Source organism: Macaca mulatta, chromosome 2 (genome assembly GCF_049350105.2).
Source record: "Macaca mulatta isolate MMU2019108-1 chromosome 2, T2T-MMU8v2.0, whole genome shotgun sequence".
Classification (NCBI taxonomy): domain Eukaryota; kingdom Metazoa; phylum Chordata; class Mammalia; order Primates; family Cercopithecidae; genus Macaca; species Macaca mulatta.
Genome location: NC_133407.1, coordinates 141,464,464 through 141,489,812, shown reverse-complemented (window position 1 = coordinate 141,489,812; position 25,349 = coordinate 141,464,464). Strand labels below are relative to the sequence as shown.

Below are 25,349 nucleotides of genomic sequence, written 5' to 3'. Positions count from 1 at the left end.
CAAGATTTATTAAATACTGAGATATTCCCCTCCTCTGAGAGTACATGATTCTATGGTTATTTCCAAAAATTAATTCAAGAAGATTTGTCATTACTAAAAAATAAATATAGATGTAAGACTTGTATTAAACCAAGAGAAATAAATACTTTGGTTCTGTTATATTCAATCGCACATATTATTCTCCTATTATTCTGAACACCTAAGAATATTTAGAAGACTATCTCAAGAGACATTCACTAACCAAATAATCCTGGAACCTTGCATATACATAATACTTAGAAAATTCATTTCTCAACTTATAAAAATGCCACCAAATGGCATTAATAGATTAAGAACTGGATATTAGGTACATTTGATGTTGAGTTCCTGGAGAGGACTTTGTTAATGAGAATATTCTACAGTGTTACTGCCAGCAGACTTTATGAAACCTTTGGCTAATGCCAACATGCACTGCTATATGAGTTGGAATTTCACACAAGGAAATACATAATCACATGCAAATACATAAACCCTTAAAAGTGTAGCTGAACATCAATCCTTGAAGGTGGCTATGCTAAAATGTATGCTAACTGCTCTTGCCTATGGATTTTATTTTCAAATTGTGATTTCTAAATTCTACTTTCTTTCACACATTCATGGACTTTTGTTAAATGGTGGTCTTAAGATATGGTTATTTGTTTTTTTAAACATTCTAAACTGGAAATATCAAAGGTGGATAACACTTTGTCTCCATTTTTTTGTCATTATTGCAGTCGCTTTAAATTTTTTCTAGCCTATGAAATAAGAAACAATTTGAGAATTATAGGATTAATTGACTACTCAGTTTTTTTCCAGCTCTGACCTTTATGGTTAAAGTACTTCTCTTATTCTCTACTAAATTACTGGCAGTTCAATTTCTTGCTTATACACATTCTATTTAAAATGTGTGTGTGTGTAAAATTTGTTGTTTACATAAATTTATACATGTGTCAATCTCAGTGTGTGAATTTATTTGTATATAAAGAAAGCATCATATAATCAAATTATCATACAATCAAACTATCTCAATCCTTATCAAAGTAGAAGAATATATCTCCTCACTTAGATTTACAGTTTATCCTACAAACAAAATTATTTCCAAAACGTGAAAAAGGGTAAAGATGATCATGTAACAAATTAAAATCTAGTCTCTAAAATGAAACTGCTATAAAAGCGTATTGGTATAATGGTAAACAAACTCAAAGTAACATTTGCAGCATTATATAATTGCTACTTACAAGCAAACTGAAGCTTTGCTTCTCTGCTAACAATTGTTCCAAACGAGTTTGTTGCTGTGCACTGGTAGGTTCCAGCATCTTGGGTTTTATTGGGGTTATTGATCAACAAGCTGCCTTCAACAACACTGTAGCGGAAATCCATACCAATGTCAACATCTGTTCCATTTAACTTCCACCTATAGTATAAAAATGCCAGTAGATAAAGTCTTGTCATATTAATCAATATTTTTGAATTGTCTAAAATATATACAAACTATAAATAGCATGAAAAATCATTTGTGACTTTTTTTAAAGAGTATGATTAAGAAGTTAGAAATGCTCTACCCAGCAATGGTAACATCTTAAGAGCTTATGGAAATAACATGTCTTTTAAAGTAAACAATGATATTAAAATTTTAATAACTGTTTTTCTGACTACTTATCATGGTACAAACACTTCACCGTTTTGAAGTCCAGCCACAGATTTCTCATAGCGCCTGTGCAACTTTCTTCAAACGGGGCTTGTTAGTAAAAGTCTTTCTAGTTTGCAATCATTCTTTAAATGGGTCTATACAGATGACAGCATATACTATTTCCAGGTAGATTGCTGAGTATCTGATGAAACTGCAGCAGAGTTGCTTTGATTTATTCCTTAATATGACTACAATGGCTGGCTGTAAAGGAGAGGAACTCTATTGATCTTGAGCTGCCGTGGGGACCAAACCTGCCTTAACCTTGGATCACTTTGAAGAGCTCCTTCACCACTGGCACACAAACATCAATCAACCATCCCAGGAAACTGCAGATTAGACCATTAGATAATCGGGGCAAAGAGAGGTTTTTTGTTTGTTTGTTTGTTTTTGTCCTTCTGTTTATTTACCTGGATCACCTATGTATGTGACTATTTAGCCCAGTAAAGTAGGTTTAGTAGGACTTACACATTTTAACAGCAAAGTTTTGGTAATTAAGACCTATGTTTTTGTTTTTGTTGCATTTTACAACCAACACCATTTCAAACAGTGAGCTTATCTTGACTCGTTTCAGAAGTCAATTAAATACTTAAGAACTTTGGCACTAATACAACTCAGTGACTATCTTATCTGTTTACCCCCACAAATCTTACACAGAATATTAACTAATGAAAATAGCATAGTAGGAGTTTGTGAATTACCAGGAGTATCACAGTAGCATTTACATCAGAATGTTAAAAATTAAGAAATACAGCAGAACAAAGAAAACTGATCCAAATTCATAATGGGAGTAAGGAATGACAGCCATTAATCTTATCTCCTTTAAATAGTAAAAACACCATTTAAACATTTGTGTGTGTGCACATGCACATTCATTGTATATCATCTTATAACATTCTTGGGTACTATGGTTGTCTGTACACAATGTAAAAGGATTTAAATGAAAAAAATATAGGCGAGTTAGTTTCAAGATTTTGGATGTCTGATATCAACAAAAGCAAATATACAGAAGGGTAATCCCTTCTTTCTGTCAAGACCTCTGTCCCACTTCAAAGCCATTTTTCAATGACACCTCTTTCAATGAAGTCTTCCTCAGTATTTCTAGTCAAAATTAACCAAAGATGACTAAGCGCGGTGGCTTACGCCTGTAATCTCAGCACTTTGGGAGGCCGAAGTGGGCAGGTCTCTTGAGCCCAGGAGTTCCAGAATAGCTTGGGCAACATGGCACAACCCTGTCTCCACAAAAATACAAAATTTAGCCAGGTGTGGTGGTGCATGCGTGCCTGTAGTCCCAGCTACTCGGGAGGCTGAGGTGGGAGGACCACTTGAGCCTGGGAGATTGAGGCTGCAATGAGCCAAGGTCACACCACTGCAACTGCACTCCAGCTTGGGCAACAGAGCGAGACCTCATCTCAAAACAAAAACAACAAAAATTAAGCAAAGCTTTATCCAGTCTCCTGCAGAATTGTCCATGCTCCTTTATGTAGGAATGCTGCTTTTACTGTAGATAATTGGCCTACATCGCTTTTGTATTCTCACTTTAGCCATCTAAAATCTAACACTCTCATTGTGCTCCATAAATGCTTGTTGAATTTAATTGACTAAATATTTTACTTCTTTGCTGGATATTTTAGCTTTGAACATCCACAATTCATGAAGCATTCCAGCACACTACCACACAGCTACATATGTTTATTCATGTCTTTGAAATGTAAAAATTTAGAAACAAGAGAGGTAAGAAAGGTAGACCAGGAGCATGAAATAGAAAAATGAGGTAACTCTTTATGTGTTTGTGTATAAGAAGATTGGGATTAGAAACTGACAATGTTTTTAGTCTCCACAGTAATTCTTTGTGCTCTGACACAGACAAGAAAGTAATACGCAATAAAGACAGAACAGCCAGCTTATATTCTAGCAGCTCTATATGCACATGAATCTCTAGAACTGACTGTCTGCCCTAGACATTTTTTTTTTTGAGTCAGCTGATCACGTCTTGGCCATAACTTACTTCAAATGATAGTAGAGCAATTTAATATGACAAATCTAAGAACTCAACGAGGAAACTGCAATATAATGTGAGCTGCAAGCAGAGTGTGGAATTTAGGAGTGGGACCATGTGAGTCTTCTTAGAAAAGTGGTTGTGGGCATAATGAGAGCTCCTCTGTAGGTTTGTCTACACTAGTCATCTCAACTAAAATGCTGTGCAGAAAGTCCATTAATCTACTTTATCACCTGCTTTTACATACAAACAGCAAAGGAAAAGGGATTATTGAGAAAATAAAGTGCTTTTTCTGAAATGCACTTGAGTCTCTATTACAAAGCACTATACCAAGTTTTATTGCAATGCAGTCACTGTTCATTCCAACTGAATGTGGGTTACACTGAATTTCTTATCTCATTGTATACTGAAACACACTTGAAAATTTCACAATTTACTTTCAATGTTTGAGGAATCTTTTAAGTGTTGGTAATATAGAGGCAATGCTCATTTGGAGCCAATAGAGATTTTCCCAAGGGATAAGAGAAATTTGTGAGTGTCATAAGCTGATTTCTAAATCATTTGAGGAACCATGATTCCACTCTCTCCAGAGAGTGGGGTTGTGCACAACCAAACACCTATGCTGTGACACTCTGGAGGGTAAAATGTGGCTTTGCTGGGAGGGTGTCTATAGGATTCGCTGTAGCGAAATCCTCTTTCTTTATTGATGGTTTCAACTTGGCACTAAGGGAAAGTCAGGGCACTTAAGACTTGGAATTTGTTTTCTGCAAACTCAGTTGAATACAAACCTCAGCAAAAGTACCCCGAGCAAGTATGTGAACATTTCTTCTATCTGGAAAGGGATGCTGAGTGCATTAAGAAATGTCATATATCCTTAGGGAAGTTTAATACAAGGGAAGTTGGCACAAGTTAAAACTTCTTAAATTTTTCTGGGTCTGGGTCAACCCTTTCAAAATTGAGGGGCAGGAAACAATGAAAAGAGAAGGCTCAGTTGAGGGAATAGACACAAAGAAGAGAGGTCAATTGCGGTGTCTGAGGGGAGAACCCAGTGCTGAAGATCCCCATGGAGACTCACTTTGGAATTTCTCCTACTTGTTCTTCCCCCTCAAAGTCAGCCTGAAGACTGAAAAAGTTCAGGCAGAAAGTGTCTGAAAATGCCTGATCTCTCTATTCTTTCTCTTTCTCTTTCTTTCAACAAGAGGAACTTTTTAGCTCCCAGGTACCAGTCTGCTATCATGTTACAGAGAAACTGCCAAAGGTATAAAGGCAAGAAGTACACTGCAATAAATTGCTAGTATATTTGATTAAAAAGTTTTGTTCTCAGTGTTTCCTGGCAATCTAGAAACATAATAGGTTTCTGTTTCACTGCTTGTTTTAAATAACAAGGCAAGCTCCTATATCTAGAAACACAATGTTACAAAAGCAATGTTAATTAAAGGTCACAGTTTGGGGAAAAACAAAGCAGCAACTTGCCAAATTCGGCTGCAAAATTTGTTTTCATTTATGGCTAACATCTGAACTTACACTCGGCTATGTAAGGAAAACAGGAACCAGTTAACTCATCGTTTATGTATCTAAGAGCCTTTGCTTCCTGCATTCTTTATTACATAAAGAATTTAAAGATCTTTGATTTAGCCTTGGGTTTAATATATTCTAGGGAGAATAACTATTTATTCTGGCTTGCCCAAGACAAGTGCTGGGTTTACACCTGCTGTCCTAGAATAATTATGAACAGTGGCCTTCTGCTTTAAAAAGTGCCCTTAGATGATAAATTACATGTTCACTCTAATTATATGGTCCGTTAGAGAGTTGTTTTCTTATTTTCTGGAATGCACTTCCTTTCCTTATCCATGTGATGAAAGAACCATTCACCCTCCAGATATATTAAAATATCTCCTTTTCTGTGAAGCCTTCAGTGACATCTACCCTCACCATCCTGAATTAGACTTTCTTTACTCCAGAGTACCTAGAACGTGGTCATCCTTTACTTGTATTTACCTCATTCTACTCCAACTACATCCACATCTAGGCAGTCCTCAAATTAATAGTACTAGTAAACATGTTGTAGAGTTGATTAATCTTTGAATACTCAGACCTAGCATGGTGCCTGGTGCATTGCAGCTGCTTAACAGAGTGGTTTAAATATTTTGTCTAGATGACATATTTTTCAGAATCCTAATATATGGCCCAGTTCAAAGTAGACCTGCGAAGGCTGAATCTTGGATGAAAATTCTGTTATTTTCTTTCTCTGGTAATCTTTAAGCCAATTCCATGTGCCCTGGAATTCAGTTTGAAAAACACTGGTGAGGTTTGAAGGACAAATAATGAATGTGTTTGACAAATGAACAAATGGATAAATGAGCACATAAATTCTAAAATAATATCCACTATACTAATACTGCCATCCTTTAACTTGAACAGAATGTCCTCTGCCTATTTGAAAATTACTTATCTCAGTTCAAATCTCATTTCTTCTGAGAACCCAACCTGATGACTCCAATCTCTCCTAAACTATGACATATATATTTCTGTTTTTATATAACATTAGATATTAGTTATTATAGTTTTTAATTATCAAATTTGAATAGAGGCATACTAATATTTATAAGATGTATGTAAGTTATAAAAAATCATGAGCCAATGAAGATCTGTGTTTAAAAGGGATATTATCACTTTAGAAGTCTGCTGTATCTACTTTGATTATAACCACTCTTTCTTAATGGTTACTTATAATCTTTAATTTTGGCTTTTTCATTCCTGTGATATTCTTTATAATTTTATCCTGTATGTTATTATCCTTTGAAGGAGTTCAGAGCATGCCACTTAAAAATATGCTGCTCTGGCATATTGACATTTATTTATTTATTTATTTATTTAGAGACTGGGTCTTCCTCTGTCACCCATGATGGAATGTAGTGGTGTAATCATAGCTCACTGCAACCTAGAACTCCTAGACTCAAGCAATCTTCCCACCTCAGCCTCCTGAGTAGCTAGGACTACAGGTATGCACCCCCATGGCTGACTAGTTTTTAAATTATTTTTGTAGAGATGGGGGTCTTGCTATGTTGCCCAGGTCGTTCTCAAACTCCTGGCCTCAAGCCATCGTAATGCCTTAGCCTCCCAAAGGGCTGGGATTACAGGCGTGAGCCACTGTGCCCAGCCTATATTGACTATTTTGAGTTAAAGGTACTCGGAAAACAGCAGGTACAAGAGGACCACTTTCACCTTCATTCTTCTTCTAAAGAGCAAGGGATGAAATCCCCATGCCAGAGATGTCCTTTCCATATTAGAAGGAAAGTAACATTCTTTTCATCAAGGACAGGAAGTTGAGACAGAGAAAACTCTGTCCAGACCTTGTTAAAATATTTTCTTCTAGCTCCCCATATAACTTACTTTTTCACAATTTACTACTCTTTGTCCAATTCAGTATATAAATGTGCAACGATAACTGTGTCTCTGGGTTTTCATTGTCTTATGAAGGCTTCCTTGCCATGTAAAACTTGCATTTAAAAAAATGTTTTTCTCCTTTTGATTTGCTTTATGTAAATTTAATTTTCAGGCTCAGCTGAAAAATCCTAAGAGAAGAGAGGTAAAGTTTTGCTTCCTTTATACCTTGAAAAACCACTCCATCCCAACCACTTTCAAATATTGTGAATGTGAAATTACATACTATGTATTTGGCCGTGAACTGGTTTACTCAAAATTATGTTCTTGAGATCTACCCATGTTGTCGCAGCTGCCATTCATTCATTTTTACTACTGCATGAGGTTACCTTGTACGAACATACCAGGTTATATGTATTTGTGAATATACTATGAACATAATTATGTATACTGGATCATAGATTATGGATTATGTGCATCTTTAGATTTACTAGGGAGTGCTTTTTTTTTCTTTTTTTACAGTGGCTTTTACCAATTTACATTACTACCAGCAGTGTTCAATCAAGGGTTCTGTTTGCTCTACACCTTCACCAACAGATTGTCAGTTTTCTATATTTGTCAATCTGATAGTTTTGAAAGAGTATGTTGTTGTAGGTTTAATTATATATTTCTGTTCACTAATGATATTGACAATCCTTTTATGTTTACCGAATTTTTGGTTTTCATTTTCTTACAAGTACTTGTTCAAGTGTTTTGCTAATGTTTCCACTGGGTTGTTTTTTACATTCTGTTTGTGGAAATTCTTTAAATAGTCTGGGATATGAATCCCTTACCCATAACAAATATACTTAAAAATCTTCAAGTTTACAGCTTGTAATTTTGCTTATTTCAGTCTATTCTATTGAACATCAGTTTTCAATATTAATACAGCTAAATATTTTCTTTTACAAGTTGCACTGCTTCTGTCACATTTAGAAAATCTCTTCCTTCCCCAAAGTCATAAATATGTATAACTATTTGCTTTTAAAAGTATTGCAAATTTTCCACTTAGGTCTTCTATACACTGGAATTGATTTTTGTGTATGCAGTGCAGTAGGGTTCCAATTTCATTTATTTATTTATTTATTTTTTGAGATAGAGTTTCGCTCTGTTGCCCAGGCTGGAGTGCAGTGGCGCGATCTCGGCTCACTGCAAGCTCTGCCTCCCAGGTTCACGCCATTCTCCTGCCTCATCCTCCTGAGTGGCTGAGACTACAGGTGCACGCCACCACGCCCGGCTAGTTTTTTTGTATTTTTTTAGTAGAGACGGTGTTTCACCGTGTTAGCTAGGATGGTCTCGATCTCCTGACCTCGTGATCCACCCACATTGGCCTCCCAAAGTGCTGGGATTACAGGCGTGAGCCAATGTGGCTGGCCCCAATTTCATTTCTTTAACCATATAGATTATCTGCTGTCTAGTACATCTTTTAAAAATTTGTTTCTAATGTTGTCATGAATTTTTACTTTTCTTCTTTTTATCTTCACAAGACAGTATTATTTTTATTATTTTTTATTGTTCTGTGCAATAATTTTTTTGTGGAATTACTAACATTTACCATTTGCTTTACTTATTTATTCTTGTAGCTCAGCTCTTCTATCTGGAATCACTTTTATTGTGCCTCAAGTATGTCTTTTAGAATTTCCTTTAGTGAGGGTCTGCTGGAGTCAGACTTTGGGTGATGGCTGCCTAAAAATGCAGTTAGTTTGTTTTCCTTTTAAAAAAGTATTTAGGCTATCTATACATTTGACAGTTTCTCTCAGTATACTGAAGATTCTATCTTCTGTCTTCTGCTTTTTTGTTGCTATTGAGAAGTCAGCTGCCAGTTTGTGATCTCTTTGAATGTTATCTGTATTACAACTTTGGCTACTTTTATGATCATCTGTTTGACTTGGTGTTCACTATTTCACTATTTTAGATGTGGCTTCATTTTTATTTGTACTGCTTGAAGTGCATTGGGCTTCCTGTATCTATAGCTTGAAAGTTTTAATTAGTTTGGAAAATTCTTAGCCTTCTCTTTAAATACTGCTTCTGCCTCAGTCTTTCTTGTTTCTTCTGGAATCCTGATTAGACATTTTTTCTCTCTTTCTTTTTAAAGTATTTTGCTTCCCTCTGTCTCTTTCTGCTGCCTCTGGAGGATTTCTTCAGACCTATCTTGCAGTTTACAAATTCTCTTTTCAGTTGTATCTCATCTGCTACTACAACCACTAGGGTTTAATGTTTGAAATACACAATTACCTGTGCTTCACAGTCTCTTTAGAATCTGTCAAGCTTATTTCTTGTTCACATTTACTCTAAAGATGTAGTCCTTGTATCCCAGGTTTATTCTGGGAGATATTCTCATGTTGGATTCTCCTGTGGGTTGTCTAGGCTTTGTCTTGTGACCTCTGTTCCTCTGAAGCCATGAAAACCAAAGCTCAATTCATACTTGTAGTTTATTAACATGAAAACTGCCTTTACTGTTCAGCTTCTTTGGGTTCCAAACCCATTTACTTTTGGACTTCTGACATTTCTTACTTTCCTGCCAATTTACTGATATGGTTTAAAATGTGTTTTTTTCAGTTAAATATATGTGGTTAGGAATTGTTAATGTTTTCAAAGAGAAAGTCAATCAGGATATTTAATTCCCAGTACTACAAAAAACAGAGGTTGGATACTTAGTTTTCATGAAACAATCATCTCCTTAGACTTTCAGGATATCCTATGATGCCCATCTAAAAGCTTTTAATGGGCTGGGAACGGTGGCTCACACCTGTAATCCCAGCACTTTGGGAGGCTGAGGCGGGTGGATCCCTTGAGGTCAGGAATTCAAGACCAGCCTGGCCAACATGGTGAAATCCTGTCTCTGCTAAAAATACAAAAATTAGCTGGGCATGGTGGTGCACACCTGTAATCCCAGCTACTCAGGAGGCTGAGGCAGGAGAATCACATGAACCCGGTAGGCGGAGGTTGCAGTGAGCAGTGGTCGCACACTGCACTCCAGCCTGGGTGACTGACAGAGCGAGACTCCGTCTTGAAATAACTAACTAACTAACTAACTCTTGGGCCAGGCATGGTGGTTCATGCCTATAATCACAGCACTTTGGGAGGCTGAGGCAGGTGGATCACCTGAGGTCGGGAGTTTGAGACCAACCTGACCAACATAGAGAAATCCCATCTTTACTAAACATACAAAATTAGCCAGGCATAGTGGCACATGCCTGTAATCCCAGCTACTCGGGAGGCTGAGGTAGGAGAATCGCTTGAACCTGGGAGGTGGAGTTTGCAGTGAGCTGAGATCGCATTATTGCACTCCAGCCTGGGTAACGAGCAAAACTCAGTCTCAAAAATAAATAAATAAATAAACAAACAAACAAATAAATAAAATCTCTTTATGTAACCAGCATTGTGTAAGTATTTCTTGATTTTAATAACAGTAACTATATGCATGGAAACACATGCTTTTAAATCAACAAACCTGATATGAGGTTTTGGATTTCCTTTAACTTCACAATTGAGCTTCACTTTTTTCTCCTCTGAATCCAAAGGGAACATTACAGGACTTGGTTCTTGAATAAAAATCGGGCCATGCAGTGTGGAATCATCTGAAATGAGAAGAGAAAATGTCCAAAATGAAGAATCCCTTCCAAATAGGAACAACAGGAAACAACAACATAAAGAAAATAATAGAAAGAAATTAACAAAAAATAGTAAGTCATAACAGGTTAGGTTATGTTTCAGTTTCTGGAAGAAAATTTCCCATTGAGGTTAATCTTCTGCGGATTACGATGAAGTGAAAATGTGAGCTCTCTTATTTCACATTGGTCACTAATTTTACTAACAACTTCCAGGCACAGGCTGCTTGACGTCTCCCTTTCTCTGCTCTATGTATTGTTCTGTTTGTCTTTAGCCTACCCCTTTACTGTATGTGCTTCCTGTATTGCTTTTGTGCTGCTCTCATTGTGGATAGCTCTCTAGTGTCATAAAGTTAAAATTTTTTCTGTATTGTAATGAGATGATAACATTAGAAAGAAGCAAGGGCGACAGTGTAAATAAGTCAATAAGAGTAACAGCTCTGTATTGCTAATATACACAACAATTTTTCAAAATGACTATGTAGGCAAATAAAGAACAACCTACAGTCTTTATTCTCAAATTATCTGCAGTGAAGGACTAGGTTCTTTGTTTTCCCAATCTCTTATGAAGCCATATATGGTCTACCTAGGATAAATATCACATAGCTGGTACCACACGTGACTCAGCGACACCCAAACTGGTCTATAACAGGTGCAATGACTTGAGTCCACTGATTATGTGCTTGGATAATGAAGCCATGTTAAACAGCCATGCATTTCTAAGTGCTTTCTCTCAGTAAGAGAATCTGGATGCTTGAGACTTATTTTGTCATGGAGCAGTAACAAAGTTCAAAGACTGGAATGATCCACAAACCATATTTAAGTGGCAGTGTAGAGTACATATGCTTCTAGACTATGCATACAATAAATATTGTTCAAAATGCATCTCACCACTTATGCTCATAAAAGTGATTTTCATTTTTCAAAATCAAGTTCAAATTCTTTTTCCTAGAAGATTCTTCTAGACCCTCAACCTTTTTCTTTAACCATATAATTTTAAAACTGTATTTCCCAAGACACTTATCTTTTTATACTAAATACATTTAATAGAGTACACTTTCTTTTTCCTTGTTTGGATTATAAGCTCCTTGAGAGCATGACTGTATCTTATCTATTTTTATATCAAGTACAGTGGTATATATACATACACGGTGATCAATAAGAATCTGTTTTATTTCAAAGGATTTTTTTTTAATTTTTAATGTATTCAATTAGCTTACTTAGTCATTGCCTGATGAGTTTTAAGATAGAATCACCAGAGGTTACGATGTAAAATTTACATTAAATATCACCCTGCAGCTGGCAGTCCCCTTATATGTGATTATTCTGAAGGGCAAGAATTGCAACTGCTATCCCGGAAAAACTTCATAACCAGTCTTTTGTTGATAGGTGATAGGATGAGACTGAATTCATTCAGGTGCATCGGTACTGAGAAAAAAAGAATAAAGTTGGTTTGGGGATCTAGGTAAAGCCTGGCAAGGTAATTTCTAAGGCATTTAACATTTAACTCAGATGGAAAAAAAAAAAAAAAACAAAAAACAAACTTCATGCTAAGGTTGAAATAGAAGAAAAGTTAAGAAGACAAAATAACCAAACGGAGTTCTATCTTATTATAGGGGACTGAGGATGGCCCATGATCTTGTTGTGAGAAAGAGATGGGTAGGGATTCAGAAAGACCATGGACTGAGTTTCAATGCCTTGGGTCAAGTAGTAACTCCAGGACCTCAGAAAAATCAGCTAGTCTCTACATGCCTCAAATGTTTCATCTATAAATAAATACGATTAGACTAGGCCAGTGATTCTGTATCAGTTAAAAATGGGAAAACAGGCTGGGCATGGTGGCTCAAGCCTGTAATCCCAGCACTCTGGGAGGTGAGGTGTGGAGGACTGCATGAGCCCAGGGGTTCAAGACAAACCTGAGCAACACATGGAGACCCTATCTCTACCAAAAATTAAAAAATTAGCTGGGGATGGTGGCATGCACCTATAGTCCCAGCTACTCAGGAGGCTGAAGTGGGAGGATGGCTTGAACTTGAGGGATCGAGGCTGCAGTGGGCCATGATCACTGCCACCACACTCCAGCCTGGACGACAGACCAAGACGCTATCTCAAACCAAAACAAAACAACACAAAAACAAATAAAGGGAAAACAGCCAGGAATATTTTCCCATAAACACACATGTATACATACATTTCATTTGCATTCAAAGATGTCATGAATTATATTACCACTACCACTGTCTCTCCTTACTCCATGTATAAAATACCACATCAATAAGAAGTTTAAACAACCAAAAATAAAGAAGATTTATGAAAGGACACAAAATAAAATCATGGAATAAAAGTACACAGACATGGCCAGGTGCGGTGGCTCACATCTGTAATCCCAGCACTATGGTGGATCATGAGGTCAGGCATTTGAGACCAGCCTGGCCAACATAGGGAAACCCCATCTCTACTAAAAATACAAAACAATTAGCCAGACATGGTGGCATGCGCTTGTAATCCCAGCTACTCGGGAGGCTGAGGCAGGAGAATCTCTTGAACCTGCGAGGTGGAGGTTCCAGTGAGCTGAGATTGCACCACTGCACTCCAGCCCAGGAGACAGTGCAAGACTCTGTCTCAAAAAAAAAAAAAAAGGACACAAACATGCACTTTAAAAAATATTTGTGTTTAAAATCCAGGTATTTACATTTCAGATTTTTAACAATTACACAAATATTTTCAAAACAAATTTAGGTACTGGTCAAATGTTAGCTCATTTCAATAGTAAAGAATTAAGTGATTTTTTGGCACACCAAGGTAAATGAAAAATGTTATTCATCAAGATCACTAATAAAGCAGCAAGTTTGGTGGATTTTCTCTAAGAGAGAAATATTTCCATTGTTGTCCCCAATTCCAAAATTATTTGTGTGTATATATAATATCAATCATCTCAATTCATTGGTGTTCCCTGATTTGAATTTCATACAGAAATATAGAGTCTATTACTAGTAATTCCAAATAAGAATAAAACATAATAATGATTACTCAGGATGCAGCTGAGAGGCTGTGGATTAACATCTGTACTATTTCTCAATGTAGCCATGCCATATTTAAATAACAAAAAGATATTTTTTCTGTGTATTTTGTAACAAGAATTGATAATAATGATGCTCTGCATTCACTATAAATAATGCATTCCATCTAAAGTTTGTATTTTCTCATAGTTAACCAAGTTCACTGCCTGAAAATTAACATTAGCATAAAGGGAATAGTATTTCAGTTCTCATGGAAGGAAATCCACAGGCTTTTGTGCATGAGCTATTTGGGTTCCCAAAGACGAGGGGAGAGATTTTAGAAAGTTTAGCTATCCAGGTATAAAAAAACGATATATCCTAGCTTTTAAACCTTTGGACCAGGGTTAACAATGTATTTGAGAAAAAAAGAGTTGCTTTATTTCACCAAACCTTGAGGTGCCTGGGTGAAACAAAGAGTCCTGAGAGAGGCGTTCTGAGATGAAACAGGGGAGAGGCATCCCTAAGTTTGCTCTATCTCTGTGTGGTAGCCACAAAGTGACTTTCAAGTGTCTTGAAGGCACATACAAAAGACTGTGCATTTACCGTTTTCAAAGCCTGGAAGATAAAGTTCATCCTTTTTTTTTTTTTTTTTTTTTTTTTTTTTTAATCACAGTAAGTTGTTCCATGTAACCACAAGAGTGGCTGTGATTTTCAGTCTAAAGAGGTAAAGAGCATCTCAGCAAATGACAGAGGACAGGATTTCATAATACAATGTGTCTCAGAGTTAGACTGTAGACCACCTGCATTATTATCATGCCATGCTTGTTTTATTAAATCTCAGTCCAGACTGACTACACCAGAAGAATCTGGGGTCCATTAATCTGCCCTTTAACCTAGCTCTCTGGGTGAGTCTTTTACACACTAAAGTTTGAGAACTACTAACACGGATCCTTCTATTCCTAGCTCTCCATTTCCTAAGAACAGAAAATCAGCCAACACCGGTTTTAGACCCACTCCTAGACATTTTTTATTGGGCAAAGTCTAACCAACACATCTTTGCTTGATAACATTTAGAAAAGTAATTTTAGCACATGCCTGCCTGGACTAACAGTTGCGAGGGATGCATCCAGGAACAGAAAGTTATAAAACTGACTCACATGAATGTGTTAAGGCCTAGGACTGACATATAAACTAACCCTTTCTTAGAACACTTGTAGTTGAACTCCAGAGCTAATTGTGAGACACCGCCCTCCCCAACAAGCACTGCACTGCATTGACAAAAGGCATACATGCTTAAGAGATCACAACAGTCCATTGACCTATAGTTATAGTTTGTCCTCATTTCTATACACAGCATTTATATGTAACCACCAGCATTTATTTATAAGGAATGAATGTCTTCTTATTTAAGTGACAGGATGTTGGGACTAATGTTTTTACACTTGGGTCCTCAAAAGGGTGAGTCGCCCAAGGGCCTCATCTGCCTTGGAGAAGTTAGGGGCATGGGCTCACATTATTAGAGGAGGGGAAGGTAATGATTTTCCACCCTTCTAGCAATTCCTAAAAAATCATGTTAAGAGAAGGAATGAGGGAGCGAGCAGTAAGATTGCCATCAGTTCACATACGGTCTTGTGGATTCTAGACCATTGATCTGAGACCCAGCTTGGGGGATCTAGTGCAGGCGTCAATACTGTTACATCATGATTTTCTGAGTTCGTTTCTCCTTGGTAACTAGGTACCTGCCAATCAGTCACTAGGCTAACTTCTGCCAGACTACCAGTGTTCTGTAAAGTTCCATACCACAGAAATTATCTTGAATTAGGATGCACAAACTCAACTTCATAAAGGGAAGGGAGAAGACTAGGCTGAAAAAAATCTGCTTTCATGCTTCAACAAGGAGTGGGAAATCTTTGGATTTTTAGAAAAAAGCAGAGATTTAGTGACCAGAAACAAGTGTCCCAGAAGTAAAATGTTGTGTCAAGGCTAATCTGAAATTTTTGGATTACTGAAAGAGATGCACAGAATCATAGAACTTTCTATTAGAAGATATTATTTCATATTATTTTCCTAGGTTACAGAATAAAAATGACCACATCTGTAATGGAAACAAAATATTTTTTGACTTAAAAAAAAAAAACCCTCTAGGAAAAACAGTACTAAAGCACCTCTCCGCAGCCAGGTGTCACTTAATTTATTTGCTGTATTGGAACATCAATGATCTCTATTTTTTTTTTCTTTTAATTAATTTGGCCCACTTCCACATTTTCCTGAATTTTCTTCCCAGGCAAGCCGGATACTACTCAGGCTGCTGGAAGCCAGGCTGGGTAAGAGAATCTGAATGGATGGGGCTGGGCTGAGGTTTTCTGGGGCTGAGCAGAGAAAAATAAGCCTGAATCTCAGGTGACGGTTAACTCAAGGAAGTGAGGCAGATATCAGGCCCAAATATCAAGCCCATAGGAGCAAGTACAGAACAAAATCTGGATTCCAAGGGAAAGGTCAGTAAAAGATAACACGTGTAAAGCAGGAAGCTAGAGGGTGGGTGGAGCTAGGAAAATTCCACTGACGCTAAATATAGTTTTTTGGTTTTTATTTTTATTTTTACATGGCATCTGTGAACAATCCTAGGAGCTGGGCCAAGTCAGGCAGTAGATCTAATCTCAGAATAAACATTTCATAGAAAGCAACTTAGTAAAAAAGGTAAGTCAAACTATACCTAAAATAATTCTTTTTCCAAGTATGTCAAGAAACCTCCTGGCTGAAACAGGTGAGCATCCCTAATCCAAAAATCCAAAATCTGAAATGTTCCAAAATCCAAATCTTTTTGAGTGCCAACATGAGTGACACCTGTGCTTTCTGATGGTTCAAAGTATAAACTTTGTTTCATGCACAAAACTATTTAAAATATTGTATAAATCACCTTCAGGCTATATGCATAAGGTATGTATGAAACATTAATTATTTTCACGTTTAGACTTGGGTGTCATCCCTAGGATATCTCATTTTATATATATGCAAATATTCCAAAATCCAACCCCCCCAAAAATTTCAAAATCTGAAACACCTCCGGTCTCAAGAATCTTAGATAAGGGATACTCAACCTCTATCACCTTAGCTAAGGGTGCTTGTTAACAGGTAGATTCTTGAGTCCCTCTCAGACCTACTGGGTTCTAATTATCAGGACTCAGGAAACAGCATTTGAGCAAGCATCTCTTGATCTTTATGAATTGTAAAGTTTATTTTATTTTATTTTATTTTTTGAGACGGGGTCTCCCTCTGTCACCCAGGTTGGAGTACAGTGGCTTGATCTCTGCTCACTGCAACCTCCGTCTCCCAGGTTCAAGTGATTCTCCTGTCTCAGCCTCCTGAGTAGCTGGGATTACAGGTGCATGCCACTATGCCTGGCTATTTCTTTTGTTTTTAGTAGAGACAGGGTTTCAGCATGTTGGTCAGGCTGGTCTTGAACTCCTGACCTTGTGATCCACCCACCTCAGCCTCCCAAAGTACTGGGATTACAGGCATGAGCCACCTCGCCTGACCTATGCATTCTAAAGTTTTAAAACTAGTTATGAATTGAGCACAGACAGATTTCATTTTTCTTTTCTTTTTCTTTTTGTGAGATGGAGTCTCACTCTGTTGCCCAGGCTGGAGTGCAATGGCACGATCTCGGCTCACTGCAACCTCCACCTCCCAGGTTCAAGCGACTCTCCTGCCTCAGCCTCCCGAGTAGCTGGGAATACAGGCACCTGCCACCACGCCCTAACTAATTTTTTGTTAGCCAGGATGGTCTCGATCTCCCGACCTCGTGATCTGCCTGCCTTGGCCTCCCAAAGTACTGGGATTACAGGTGTGAGCCACTGTGCCCGGTCACTTTCATTTCTAAACAGTTTAGGATCCCAGTGAAGAAAAACTACCCTGCAGAGTTTGGTTCTATGTGCTAGATCACTCTGTGGCTACTCCGTGGGATGAAGGCCACATTTTGCCAGCATGACCCTTAGAACAATATCCTTTTCTTTTGCTGGAAATATTTCCATCTGTTGCAAATTCAACTGACTCTGTTGGGAAAGAACAAAAATGCAATATTATGACTTCATCTTAGAAAACTAAAAATTCCAGGTTCAAGTCTACTTGTCATTGCTGTGGTGTTCCCAGGTGTTGCACCTGAGGGTTGTTTAAGCCCTTAATCCTAATGGCAGGTATGAAGTGCTGCCATAACAGCCAAGAACCCAGCACTGTGATATATAGTCAATCTTCCTATGACATCAAATGGACTGTTTGATTAAACACCTGGTCTTGGGTAGAAACTCTTAAATAGCAACAATTTTCATTTGGGAAGTAAACTCTAGGACACCTAATGGGGAACACAAGGGCTTGAGTATAAGCTTAGAATACCAGCCAGGGAAGACTGCATGGGTTTAGATATGAGTTGTATCTGGGTCACATCTGGAGGGTAGGTAGATTTTTGCAGTATGCATGCACAGAAGTATCCGGGTGCAAACCAGAGTGGCTTTGCCTATATCCTGCAGAGCCCTTGACCAATCAAGAGAGTAAATGCTCCACGTGTGTGTAATCAGTGGGCACGCGTTGCTTTATCAGATTGCAGAACAAAGTCACCAGGGAAAAGGAAGGGGAAGTTCTTCCGCTAAGCTGGGTTGTTGGGTGTGCTCTCAGCATCCTGCTCATATTTCACTTTCTCCCTCACCACTAGCATCAAGGGGGAACCCAGTGGGAAGAACCATTACTCATTCCACCACCAGCATGAGCACACGTAGGGCCCACTGTGTCCTGCTGGCTGTGAACCTTCTCCTCCAGGCTTCCTAATGATTATGGAAATTCATTTTGGCTAAAAAACTGTAAGATCAGCAGCATCTCTATGGATCTAAATTACTCATAAAACGTATGGGCAATAACCTAAGGAAATTCACAAATGAAATACTGTAACAGTGATTTTCCTGAGTGCAAGAATTCCTTTAAAATTCAATCACTGATTGTAGAAATGATGATTGGACAGCTGTCACACTATCATTACAAATACAATTTAGTGTTGTTAGTATTTATAAGACAGACAGCAAGGCATGTTCAAAGGCCTTACCCAAGTGCCTACTTCAAAAACTAGCCCACACACAGCATTTCTATTGAATAAGTATTCTATTTGGTTGTTCAGCTGAATAGAGCAGAGGCAAAGCAAATATTAAAGGAGACAGACATGCCCGCTTAAAGGATAAACATTTCTTTCATTTGTCATTGCTTCCGCCTTCCTTCTTTTAACCCCTCAAATGAGCATTTTAAACAGCAAGAAATAGAGAAGTCTACCGACAGCTGGTGTATGTCTGAAGGCACAAAGTGAAAAAAATCCAAATGAGAAGTGAACTCTTCTCAGACTATTTCTTTGTTCTCTTGTTAACAAAATAACGCTGCCGCCATCATGCATTTGTGTCACACATAATGAGGCCCTAATCGTTTGTAATGCCAGATCTTAGAAATAGTGGTGGGACAGGGGAAGTACTTGGAGATAAAAAGGGTCTGTCCTTGGAGAAAAATTCTGCATTGCTGTAAGATTTGTTGGAGTGGAAAAGAACAGAAAGCGGGGCTGTATCAACATATCCTACTCTGACCCTCATCTGAAACCTTGACACATTCCAGGAACAATGGATTAATGACTCTTTTAAAAATTAGTAATTGGGTGATATTGACGTCAAGCCCTAGTTACCATAAGGAAGAAGCATTTCCAACAAATGCAAATACTTTGTAACTCATTGGGAGGCAAAAACTGACCTGAACTGATGGCAGACTATTTATAGTCTCAATGTGAATATTCATATGCTTTGCTGCGGAATTAGAAATGCGTTTGATTATGCAGTGCTGACCCAGACTCAGCTGGGGATGCTATTATGTAACACTGGGTATGTTTTGTGGGCTGTATTTCTCTTCTAAAATTACAAACATTTTAAATGCTCAAACATTTCTGACCCAAATGACTTCTGATCAGAGTTTCTGGGCCTAGATTGGATTCCAATTCCAATATTACATGGAGGCGACATAACCGTGTGCAAAGCAGACATTGTCCTGCCCTCATGGAGTGTTTACTCTAGAGAGGACTGATAATAGTTATAGCTAACTTTATCCTTTTAATTAATAGACTTTATTTTTTCAGAGCAGTTTGAGGTTTATAGAAAAATTGAGCAGAGTACAGATAGTCTGTCTACACCCCTTCTTCTGTACACAGTTTCCTGTATTGTTAACATCTTGCATTCCTGTGCTGTATTTGTTACAATTGATGAGCCAATATGAATGCATTTATATTAACTAAAGCCCAGAGTTTACATTAGGGTTCATAATGTATTCCACGTGCTATGGTCCTGGCAAATGTATTACAACATGTATCCACCATTACAATATCACACAGAATAGTATACTAACCTAACAATCTAATGCTCCACTGTAGCAAACTTTCTGATTTATATATAGATGCATTACTATTTACTCATGAGAATAAAAGTATAGAAACACACAAATAAAATTGATTGGCTTTAGCTAGAGAAATCTAAATGAGCTATCAGGTCAGTAATTCACTCAATATTGGTTTCCTAGTGGCATAAGTATGTAGTGGACATCTGTGATTTTTGCCTCAGTATCCACTGCTCCTTATTAAGTAAGAGCATTTTACTTTTTCTTTGGTGAACCAACCCTCCTACTCTTTCAACTCAAGTGGTTTGGATAGACTAAAATCCTCTGCACAGGTCAGGAGTAGCAGATAACACTGCTTAGCATTGATAAGTTATTAATACTTATTTATATGTTATCAATTGGCCTGGTCAATTAATATTCCATTTTCTTGGTTAAATTGGTTCCCATGCATGGGTGACCAAAGCCTGGCTAATAAGACTCCATTGCAGGACTTTTCATAGAACTACAAGGAAAAACCCCTTTTGTAGTCTAGAATTGCTTACAGAAGGAAGCCTGGAGCTTCCAAAGACTCCCACGTAGAGAGAGAGAGAGAACCTAAAAAAAGAATAAAGCCAAAACAGAAAAGAACAAAATTAAAGGATAGGGACAAACTGAGTTCCGATGGCATCGTTTCATCTCTAGAACAAGTTCTGTCCCAAGCAAGCTTTATCCCTAAGATTCCCAGATATGAGAGCTAACAATTGCCTTCATTTAAGCAAATTTGAGTTGCAGTTGTTATCAGCTGTAGCTAAGAAACTCCTAATCAACATGTATTCATAGAAAGGTACACATCAATTTATTCAGTGAGTTAATTCTTCATGTCATTGGTCTTCATTCTATTCTTCTTATTTCTTTTTGACACTTCTCCAAATGTACTTGTGTGTGTGTGAATACATACCAACAGGACCGGTCTTCAGCAATGTGGCAGGCAAAAACCTTCTCTCTGTGGACTTACTGTTCATTTTTGTGCCTGTACTTCAACCTGAACACCACTGGGATCAACTACTCCCTAGAAATCTGCTTCCTTGAACTGTGCCCCTTCTGGTATTTCTGAACTCATATGGAAAGCTCCATCATGTGTCTTGTCCACGCCCTTCCCCACCACAGGACAGTTTGTTGTTGGAAAAAAATATATATAACTACAATCTAAGCCATTCTGGAGACTGTTAGCTTCAAGCTGGAATTCATACACTTTAATGGTGGCCTTTTGAAAAGATCGTTAACCAAAAGCAGTGCTAATGCCTTCAATATGCTTTTGTGTGTTCTTTGTATGCATAAAGAATCTCCCAGAGAGCCAGTTAAAAATGAAGACTATAGGACTCTGTGGCCTTTCCCAAACTTTCTGATTACATAGATTTGGGGATGGGGTGCAGGCATATGCATTAGAATTTTGCACCTTGGATTACAGATGCAGGTGATCTAAAATCATGAGCCACTAGTTAAGGAGGACAGAGTAGGGTAATTTCAGCAACCACATCAGGCTGTTTTAAGCAGCAGGTGGCTGCCAGAGCTGATAACCAAGGAAAAAACAGCACTTGCATGGCTCTCAAATCAAATGCTGGAAATGCCTCTCTTTTATGCTCTGAATGAGCAGTGTCTCCCATTATCCATGCTCATAGGGATATATTTTTCTGCTTAATAGGAGGTATAAATGACCTAGAAGACCTGCTTTGGCTTCTGACGCTTTAGTTGTCATGTATTAAGAGCTCTATAATCCAGAGTTGTCCAAGCTTTTGTGGGACTGGGAGAAACAACCGTTTCTTTCCCCAGCTATCTCTCCAACCCTCCCAGAGCCAAACCATCCTCCTTCTCGACTAAACAAAAGTACGACCAAAGTGTAGAGGCTGCCTTTTCTACATTCAGTCATGATTTCACAGTTTCCTGGAGACCATCTGTTTTAAGCCCTTCTGGGGTGAACTGGCGTTTTTAACTCCCCAGTGACACCCTCCATTCCCCACTGCCTTCCCTGACATTAAATTGCCCAATCACAGAATGCCTGCAGGCAGTACTTTCATGTTATATGCACCACAGCTCCTCAACTAATATTCATGAACCTTTGCACCTGTCTCTTTGGCAGCTAAAGTACCCTACTTCTGTCTTTCTCTAAATGTTTCAGGTTTGTAACCTGAAACATAGTGGCACATAGTGAATGCGTCAATATATATACTAGGAAGCGTGAAAGGGAGTAATCTGAAAGCTACTCAAGCAAAACTTTGAGAACATGTTTCTAACGGGTCCACTAAATTTGAATTTGGTATGCTTCTCTTTCTGGTGTGAAACTATTTTAATTATTTTTCATATTGTTCCTTAGGAGACAGGGCTATCATGATGTCTACAGTGAAGCTGGGAAGGAGAACACAATGGAGATAAAGTTTATGGCAGGTAAGGGGCTCCAGATACGGTTCTTCCTGGTGGGACACTGGTATTTTAATTGAAAGTTTGTCGGGAAATCCAAACCAGACATATGTTCTACATTACCCACTGACTGAAACTAGAAAGTCCTGTCAGACAAGGATAAACAAAGCCATAATCTTTCAACTTAGGCAGAGATTTGCTCAGCTTTGAAAAAAGAGTGTTTACAAAACCACAAATCAACTCTGACTCTCCCCTCCTCAAAAGATAACCCCTATGTATCCTATTTAGAGCCATGTAAAATAATGACAATAATAACTATCACTTACTGAGTGCATAATAAGGTTAGGCTCCCTTCAAAGTAAAAATGGTTATTGGGGACAGTGTCATATAACCCACAGACAAGAGCTATGCTCTTCCTCATTTAATGATGGAAAAGAAAGGCCTGGAGACAGGCCACCATTATAAGAGGTTGCAGAACAGGGACTGAACTTGGTTTCTTCTAAGATCAAAGCCAAGTACTTAGTGGCATTATGATATACTATGGCAACTGCTCTCTGTGTATCACCAGCACCAAGTAACACATGAGATTCTAGTATGCTGAGCGCTATGGTTTGAATGTGTGTGTCCCCTTCAAAATTTATGTTGAAACTTAATCCTCAATGCAATAGTATTAAGAGATAAGGCCCATAGGGGGGTGATAAGGTCATGAGAACTCCTCCCTCATGAATGGGATTAAGGCCTTCATAAAAGAGGCTTCAAACAGCATTCAACCCTCTTGCCTTTCTGTCCGTTCCACCATGTGAAGACACAGCCTTCATCCCCTCTGGAGGATGCAATAACATGGTGCCACCTTGGAAGCACAGATGGAGCCCTCAACAGAGCAGCCCTCACCAGACACCAAACCTGCCGGCACCTTGATTTTAGACTCCCCAGCCTCCAGAATAGTGAGAAATAAAGGTCTGTTCTTTATACATAATATAGCCTCAGGTATTTTGTGATAGCAGGACAAATGGACTAAGAGTGTGAGTAAAAATGGCATATTAAATGTGAGTTCAGATTTTTATCAAACCCCACTTTTTAAGGTGCAGAAACAAAGGTTTGCAAATATTAGGTGGTGTATCCAAAGTCACACAGATACACAGTGATGGAGCTCTCACCAGAATCTTGGTTTTTCAATTAAAAATGAAATATTTTTCATAGTACCTGAAATTTCCTCCCATTTACTGTTTGGATAACAGTAAAATTGATCCACTTTTACCTAGAAATATAGTGGGAAAGAAGATGGAATCATCCCTTAGGAAGAGAGATAATCTATTTTGTCAATATTTATGTCTTGAAACTTTGGTTTAGAAGGAAATAAGTGAAAGTCCATTTCCTTTCAATAGAGAGCAGAATGGATAAATGTGGTTCATCATATGCCACACTTGTTACCAATTCTTTCAAATTACAAAGTTGTTCTTTTTTGGAATTAGCAGCATATTGATGTACAGAAGGGATATTCTGTCCTAAAGTATCCTCTATAGAAAACATCATAAAAGAGGGAATTTATAACCTTTCAAAATGACAAGCATAAAATTTGCATCTAATTATTGGGCATTCTGCCTTTTCTATGTCATTTTGTCATAAGGTAAAGTGGCATGCACACTGATTTGGGCGAACACAAAGCAAAACCCTTTCTGTGAAAAGATAAATGGCAGCAGAAAAAAAATGCCATTGACTTGAATTCACAGGCTTATCAAAAGAGAGGAAAAAAATGCTTTCTTAGCTTTCTTAAGATGAGGTAAAAAGCACGTCCATTGAGTTGTTGCGTCTTCTGAATAAGTCATCCACCTGTCCTCTTCATTTCACTATCAAACAATCCTCAAATCCCTTCCCATACACCTCTAGCCACAGAGAAGGTGGATGACTATGACCTTCTTTTCCTTTATTTATTGCAAAAGCATCTGCTTGCTTGAGAAACATGCCAACTAAGTAAGAAGTAACTGACAGGGGATAATGGATTAACATCTTTCATTCATTCAACAAGTATTTACTGAGTACCCACTATGTACTAGACTATTCACAATGAGGATAGACAGAGAAGTAAACACACTGTCCAACGAGCTCACATTCTAGGCTGTGGGAGGCAGATTAAGTAATTTACATAGCTTGTTGAAAGGTCATTCATATTGTGAAGTTAAGTATATCAAGAAAGGGAATAGAGAATCTAGGAAGAACATTACAATTTTAAATAGTGTCTTAGTCTGTTCAGGTTGCTTTAACAAAATACCATAAACTGGGTAACTTCCTAACAACAGAAATTTATTGCTTACAGTTCTGGAGGTTGAGATGTCCAAGCAAAAGGCGCCGGCAGATTTGGTGTCTGGTGAAACCCACTTTCTGGTTCGTAGAGGGCACCTGTTTGCTGTGTCCTCACACAGTAAAGGGGAAAGGCAGCTCTCTGGGGCTTCTCTTATATGGGCGTTAATCTCGTTCATGGGGGCTCTGCCCTCATGAACTAATCCCCTCCCAAAGGCCCAACCTTGGGTGTTAGGATTTCAACATATGAACTTAATGGGGACAAAACTTTCAGACCATAGCAAATAGAGTTGACAGAGAAGTCCTTTGTGAGAAAAGGATATTTGATCCAAGACTTGAGGGAGGTGAGTAGGCAAACCCTAAGGCTATCTCACTGATGAGCATTTCAGGCACAAACAGCAGTAACTGACAGAGCCCTGTAGCAGTAAGAGAGTGCTTAGTGTGTTTGCAACAAACAAATTCTCTCTCTCTCTCTCTATCACACACACACACACGCGTGCGCACAGCAGTGTGCC

The 25,349-nt window shown here is 38.1% G+C and overlaps 1 protein-coding gene across 2 annotated transcripts in view; it reads right to left on the bottom strand.

Moving 5' to 3' along the window:
- Positions 1–25,349, bottom strand: part of CNTN4 (contactin 4) — a 975,901-nt gene that overhangs the window by 323,709 nt on the left and 626,843 nt on the right. For both annotated transcript variants that reach the window (XM_028844377.2, XM_028844378.2), the window contains 2 exons: positions 10,582–10,708; positions 1,257–1,432 (listed from right to left, as the gene is read on the bottom strand). In XM_028844377.2, the coding sequence (XP_028700210.2) occupies positions 1,257–1,432; positions 10,582–10,708 (303 nt within the window). The remainder of the gene's footprint in view (positions 1–1,256; positions 1,433–10,581; positions 10,709–25,349) is intronic.